The sequence below is a fragment of the Salvia miltiorrhiza genome, chromosome 6, assembly GCF_028751815.1.
Source record: "Salvia miltiorrhiza cultivar Shanhuang (shh) chromosome 6, IMPLAD_Smil_shh, whole genome shotgun sequence".
NCBI lineage: Eukaryota > Viridiplantae > Streptophyta > Magnoliopsida > Lamiales > Lamiaceae > Salvia > Salvia miltiorrhiza.
In genome coordinates, this window is record NC_080392.1 from 13,996,388 (window position 1) to 14,003,503 (window position 7,116).

At 34.2% G+C, this 7,116-nt stretch overlaps 1 protein-coding gene across 1 annotated transcript; it reads left to right on the forward strand.

The window, feature by feature from the left end:
• Nucleotides 1-4,081: 4,081 nt before the first annotated feature.
• Nucleotides 4,082-6,826, forward strand: LOC130988838 (probable plastid-lipid-associated protein 13, chloroplastic). Its single transcript, XM_057912789.1, has 7 exons — nt 4,082-4,516; nt 5,012-5,133; nt 5,214-5,297; nt 5,531-5,627; nt 5,892-6,108; nt 6,236-6,288; nt 6,446-6,826. Exons 1-7 carry the CDS (start codon nt 4,265-4,267, stop codon nt 6,539-6,541), a joined length of 921 nt encoding a protein of 306 aa, XP_057768772.1. The 5' UTR covers nt 4,082-4,264; the 3' UTR covers nt 6,542-6,826.
• The last annotated feature ends 290 nt before the right edge of the window (nt 6,827-7,116 follow it).

Genomic DNA, 7,116 nt, shown 5'->3' on the forward strand with positions numbered 1-7,116 from the left:
TAATTAATTAAATCAATTAATTAAACTTAATTAAATACTAAATATTTCTATTTTAGGAAAGTGGCCACTTTTAATGGGACAAACCAAAATGGAAATGTGGCCACTTTTAATGGGACGGAGGGAGTATTCAATAAAACAAAACAATAATGATTGCGCACAAATACTCAATATATTGATTTGGTTTGCTTAAGCTAAAATAGTAGAACTCATGCCGAGGGGTCGAGAATTGCACTAGGGGGCGGCAAAGTTGGGGTGTCGGAGAGGCTGAGAATGCGTTGCAACGGAAAGGCTCTAGCTAGCGCCGTTGCCGCGGTGGAGTAGAATAAACGGGTAGATGTATGCTGATGAGAATTGAGAAATGAGAAGGGGAATTGAGTGGTGGGAAATAGCAGCAGGTGGACTGTGGAGTAGGGAAAACTAAAAAGTGAGGAAAGTCTTATGTATTTTGAATAATTAATAATTTAAGAATATATATTTGTTCGGGCCGGTTCGGGTTGAAATTCACATCGTTTTTCTAAACCTAAACCCAAAAAATACGGTTTCTAATTTTTCAACTTGAACCTGCACTGTTTAATTTACAAACACCGAACCAAACCGTCAATTTCGATTGGATTTGGCGGTTCTGGTTTGGGTTTGCTCACCCCTAAATGCAGGTATTAGGGTACCTACAAACTCGAAATCTATAATTTTTTTTCTTCTTCTGATTTTTGCGATAATTAATGAAACAACAGTATCAAAAACATAGCTCCATAGATCTAGCTGGAAACATGGTTCATATATAGATTGACTTGTAAATTACATAGCACGAGCATGGCAGAATAGATACCAACCAAATAACCACAATACTAAATACATCATTCAGAATAGGATAAGACACAACAAAACCCCACTGATTGGATGGACGTGCATCGTGCCGCGGGGGAGGGTGTCAAGCGAGGCGACTTAATTGACTCAGGGGATCAGGACACAGGCCGATGACTGCGAGTGTCGGGGTCTGTTTGGCAGGTGGCGTGGGGCTGGAGTGGAGTTGAATTAATTATGAAATATGATTATTGGGTAGGGTTTCACCGTTTCAGACTTGGATTTGAAATTTTGGATAAACATTTCAAAAAATTTATTAAATATAAATAATATTAAAATAATTAAAATGAAAAAACGCTTACTCGGAGATACCCGCATACCCGTCATGTATACCCAATACATGATAATTGCACAAATATAATACCTGACCTCGTCCTACAATCCCGATTTTGTTGGGTAATGGTTACCTGATGCCCGCTCGGGTGTCGTGTCGTGTCGGGTCGAGTCAGGTATACCCGCTACTCGCTTCTCGAATTGACACCCCTAATTATAAGGTTGGTGTGTGATCTGATTTGTTGGAGCTGTTGTTATTCGAATTTGATTTTCTTATTTGTGTGTTGGGCTTTTTTTTATATGGTAAACTTATATCTGAATCATCTGAAAGAAGTCAGTAACATGATATTGTACATGTGATGACAAGAATCATGGAGCACAAACCCACTCTTAGACAATGAACAAAAGATTTTAAATGTAATTATGGTCATGGTATTGGGCACATTAAGTGAGATTGTCCAAAATTACGAAAAAACGAAGCCTCAGTCTGTAAGCTTATGTTGTTGATGGTAGTGGTAACTCTAGTCCATCTATCATTATTTTCGCCAATGAGTATGCAAAGTTGTGTTAGCTCCAACAAAAGGCTAAGCAACAATCTGATCATTCTTTCACTGTCATTGCTGAGTCAAGTAAATCCAATGCATGTCTTGTTTTGTCACCTTTCAAGTGGGCCATTGATTATGGTGCCACTAATCATATGACATGTACTTCAAGCTTATTCTCCATACTTGATTCACATAAATTTATCTTTTCTATTACTTTAGTTGATGGTTCTCAATCTCGTATCAGGACGGTCAATCTTACTCCATCACTACCCTAGTCATATGTGCTCAATCTACCAAAATTTTCATTTAATTTGATTTATATTTAGTCAAATACTCCCTCGGTCCCACGAATCTTGACACGTTTGGTTTCGGCACGAAAATTAAGAAATTGTAGATTATTGTTTTAATAGTGTAGTTAATAAAGTATAAAAGTGATAAAGTAGGAGAAATAAGGTAATACAAGTGATAAAGTAGGAGAGATAATGTAATAATTAGTACCTTATTTGGAAATGTGTCCAGATTCGTGGGACGGCCCAAAAAGGAAAACATGTCAAGATTCGTGGGACGGAGGGAGTAACTCGTAACCTCAATTGTTATGTCTTATTCTTTTTTTACTATTACTTGTTTTAGGATCTCAAGACAAAAAAGATTATTGATAAGGGACATGAGTATATAGTGGCCTCTACACTTTGGACATACAACTTTCCAAGCCTGTATCTTGTACATTATCCGTCACACCCTTTGAAGCTCATTGTTAGTTAGGCTATCATTCTCTTATCAATTTAAGGAAATTGTTTCCACAGTTTTCTAAGTTGTTATTTTTAGATTGTGAGTCTTGTCAGTTTGCCAAGAATCGTCTTGTCTTAGTTCTAGTCCTCAAGTTTACAAGACAGTTGATGCTCCCTTCGTGAAAACAATATGATATTTGGGGTCCTTTGCTTATAGCATCAAAACTTGGATTTCGTTACTTTGTTAGTTTTGTTGATGGTTATTCTCGTATAATATGGTCATATTTCATGAAACATCATTCTGAGTTGTTTACCCATTTTTATGCTTTTTACATTGATATTAATGATCAGTTTGATACTCAATTTGATGAGTGGAGAATGAGTTGCACACATTAAAAAAAGTGGTGATACTTAGTGGGTTAATTTCAAAAGATATATTTACACACATTAATGACAATGTGCATAAAATATATGAAAATTATAAAGATGATAGTTAGCGGAATTATTTCCAAAAAATAGACTAAGAAGATGTTTACGTGGATAAGAAAATAAAAATAGAAAGATATTTCCTGGACAAATCGAGTATATGAAAATGAATAATTTCATATATTAACTCCTAAATATTTTCATATTTCTATACATATATGATATATTGCAATTAATCTATATAATATTCCATTTGTCCACTTATAATGACGTACTTTCATTTTTAGTTTGTCACATTTATAATGACATTTTAAAAAAATAGTATGTGGTCCATACCAACTCGTCACACATTAAATAAGTGATCCCTACCTAGTTTACACTCTTAACACCTTATTTTTAATCTACGTACCCATTTTTATTGTGCCATCGTAAGTGGGACGGAGGGAGTATACAAAAAGAGAGTTTTTTTTCTTCATTTTTTTTCTCTTTCTTCTTCCATCAATTTTCCACTATTTTTCTTCTTCTTCTTCTTCTTCTTTATTTTTTTTAAATTTTAGTTATTTTCTATACATCGTCAAATTTTATTCATGAAAAAAATATTTAATATGCATCTTAAATTTAATTTCGTGACAAGATCTTTAAAATGGTATAAAAATCATAAAAAAGGAATAAATTATAAAAAATGAAAATATTTATTTATTTAATATAACTTGTAATACTCTATAATAATAATAATGTGTAATGTTAATTTTCATTATCAAATCATTTAAATTTATTTAATAAACTATAATTATCATTACACTTTAAGTTGAAAATTTATGTTTTCATATTTATGATTTTATTATGTAATTGATGTGAATTGTTTTATTTTATTTTAAAAACATATTTTGCATTTGATTATATTTCATTCGTTCATAAAAAATAGTCAATTTTCGTCATTTTGGGACGTCCACAAAAATTAAGCACTTTCTATATTTAGAAACTTTATATTATATGGTGGGCCTCTTTCTTTGCTCACAATATAATTAATTATCATTATTAATACTATTTTTTAAGTGAGATCTTTTTCTCCACTTGCAATACTTTCAACTATTGTTAAAACTCATATGGTTACATTCTAAGATTATTTTTTATGAATGAAATGAGTATTTTAATTTTATTTAATATTTATATTTATTTATTTGAATATATCATTTAATTTTTATGTTTGTTGTGCGTATTAATATATTTTAATAAAATAATCTTTACGAAATCAAGAAATCCAGGCCGCCAATGGTCACCTATGACGTTTCAGCACTAGCTAACCATTCTTTTTGCGCTAAAACATCAAATAAATTTCTCAAATAACAAAAAGAAAATATATAGCTTGCTCAATTTCCATACAAAGTCCATTATTCTCAAATCATTTCCATCGCTTCTGAAATCTTTGCTATGGCTTCCTCAATTTCCATACAAAGCCTATTATTCTCTTTTAAATTCCATTCCTCCTCTTTTCCATATTCTACAGAAATTTATTTTCTTGAAAATAGCTGCAAAAATGAGATGTACACGAAACTCAAGATTGGAAAAAGAAAAATTTTGAGAAATTGCAGAGCGATGGTGCAGCAAACCGTGCAAGGGCCTTCAGCTGCTTATGCCAAGGAAATTCAGAGATTATCTGCAAAAGAATCTCTGCTTATTGCTGTATTTTGCTTATTTGTTCCTTTTGTGAATTTCAGTGTTTGGTTATGATTATTATTTCTTTGATGGGTTTGATTTGTTTACTTTTAATTTCTCCTGTTGATCGTAATTAGCTAAAATGATGATTGTAAGTAGCCAAAAAATGATGAACTTGTTTGGTTTGTTTGTTGGCTGCTCTGCTGAAGAAGTTAATATGCTTTTATGCCAATTTTGAACTAATCTTTTGCAAGTGTATTAGCTGTTTGAAAGATTGTACTTGAGAGCGCCTTTGCTTTTGGGGATTGGCCTTGATAGATAAAAGTAGTAAGCTTAATCCATTGTTTACTATGATGAATTGGAACTTTGGGATATCGATAGTATCATTTAAGCTAATTTTGCTTGTTGCAATGGTGAGATTGAAAAACAGAAAAAAAATCACTAGAAAGAAGCAGAATGAGCTATACATTGCAGCATGAAGGTTCTTTATTGTTAAATGGATAATGGTCGGATGCATTTCAGTTCAAAGATGCTGGAGGATTTGAGGCACTGGTTACTGGCAAAACCAATAGTTTGCAAAGCATCGATGTGAACGAAAGAATAGTTAGCCTCGAGCGCCTGAATCCTACGCCTAGACCAACAACGTAGACTCTCGATTCTGTTTATGAGATAGTTTCTGTTTGAGGTATATAATAATATTCATCTCTTTTTTGCCAGATTTCAGGTCTCCTTATTTGGAAGGTAAATGGAACTTTGAGTGGTTTGGATCGGGAAGCTTAGGACTTGTCGCTGCTCGCTCCTTGTTTGAGTGAGATTCGTCTCATTTCGTGTTATAACTGTGATATATAGCTATTTTGGGAAATCTAGCATGCTGTTTCAGTAAAGCCAAACCAATCCCAATACTTTGGTTAGCCTTTTTGTGATGCTAAGTATTTAGCTGAAACATATCATAGCGCGACTACTAAATTTTTTTTATCTCTCTAGTTACCAGCAATCAGCATAAATGGGAATATAACTCGGTTAGTTATGGTGATTTTGCAGGAGGTTCCCATCGGAGCTGGCAAATTTGTCTAAACTAGATGTGGTGATCAAGGACTTGTATGCAAAGAATGCAGCAAGTTTGAAATTTCTAAATTCGGTAAAGCACTTGTACTTTAAAATTAAATTTTGTATCGTCATTACATTTTTCACATGATTTTCCTTCCTGTTTAGCTGATCAGGAGACGTCAGGGATTGCTTTATTCAACTGAAGACAGTTTCATATTCTTGTTCAAAAGTGTCTCATTGTTAAAGAAAATTTAGAGGAATTATGAAATGACCTATATTCGAAACTCTTTTGCTGCTAACTATGTTCTTGCACATGCATATATATGTGCTGAAAAACATTCCTGGTGAAGTGCAGATAGAAAGCAAGTTGATAATCTCCAGCAAGTTAACTGTGGAGGGGCCACTTCGAATGAAGCAGGAATTCCTTGAAGGATTGTTGGAGTCCCCAAAAGTTAACGAAGAATCTATTCCTCAGCAGCTAAGAGGTGCTTTTGCCCAGGCAACGAGCACTGCGCAACAGCTTCCTGTGTTTATTAGGGATGCTGTGTCCGGTGGATTCAAGATTCCTCTTGGTGAGCATTTCTAGATTCGTGAAACTAAGCATTAAAATAGCTGGTCAATACGAACACTAGCGGCAGCCCCTTTTATCTTTTCTTGTCGTGCATTTGGATCTATACATTCAAATCTTGGTTGCTGCAGGAGGATCTTTTGAGAGGTTTTTCATGATCTCGTATCTTGATGATGAAATCCTGGTAAGTGCTCTCAGCTACTAGCTACGCCCCTTAACCTACACTGCATGAGTTGACGGTCCATGAACCGAATCCAAACACCATAGAACACGAGACAAAACCACAAATAGATTTGCCATTTTGGTCCATAAATTAAAGCTGTTTGCATCTATATATGCAGATAATAAGGGATGCTGGTGGAGTTCCTGAAGTCCTCACAAGATTAGATCCGGGGCCATCGCCATTGGCCGAGCCAACGACTGAATACGAGAGTTGAAGGGACTTACTGCTGTATACCACCCTAACGACATAGCAAGAATGAGAATGAATGGAGCTCGAGAGCAACATCTGCTTTCACCTCTCTCGTTTGCTCATTTCTTCGTTGTCGTGCTGATATTGATATACACTTACTTGCCCATTTTGTTGACAGTAAGTGAAGAGATGGGTACATGTAACAAGTGGAAATGAGTTGATAATCAGAGCCTTCTTGTTTCAAACATTATTAGTTCAAGTGTAAACCTTAACCTGCACGAAAAGAAACAACATTTTAGACCCTCCCCAATGCAAGAGCTCATTTGGGGCTTTATAGAAGTGGGGTCCTTTATAGAGCCACCCCTCTATAATGGGGGCTTTGTAGAGAGGTTCTATAGATTTTTCATTCCATTTTAAAAATATTAAATTTTAAATAAAATAAATATTAAATTTTAAAATAAAAAATTTCATTTAATTTAAATATGAAAATTTAAATAAAAAATTAGAAATTAAAATTACAATTATAACTAGAGGTTCCATCCTCGAAGTTTTGCGACTCCTCCAACAGTCGGTTATGCATGGCTTATTGAATTGGCCCCA

Excerpts from the sequence above, each read along its gene's own strand:
- LOC130988838 (XM_057912789.1), top strand. The coding sequence starts at position 4,265 with ATGGCTTCCTCAATTTCCATACAAAGCCTATTATTCTCTTTTAAATTC. Across the intron at positions 5,134-5,213 it reads CCTACGCCTAGACCAACAAC|GTCTCCTTATTTGGAAGGTA; the intron begins GTAGACTCTCGA and ends GCCAGATTTCAG. Across the intron at positions 5,628-5,891 it reads GTTTGAAATTTCTAAATTCG|ATAGAAAGCAAGTTGATAAT; the intron begins GTAAAGCACTTG and ends GGTGAAGTGCAG.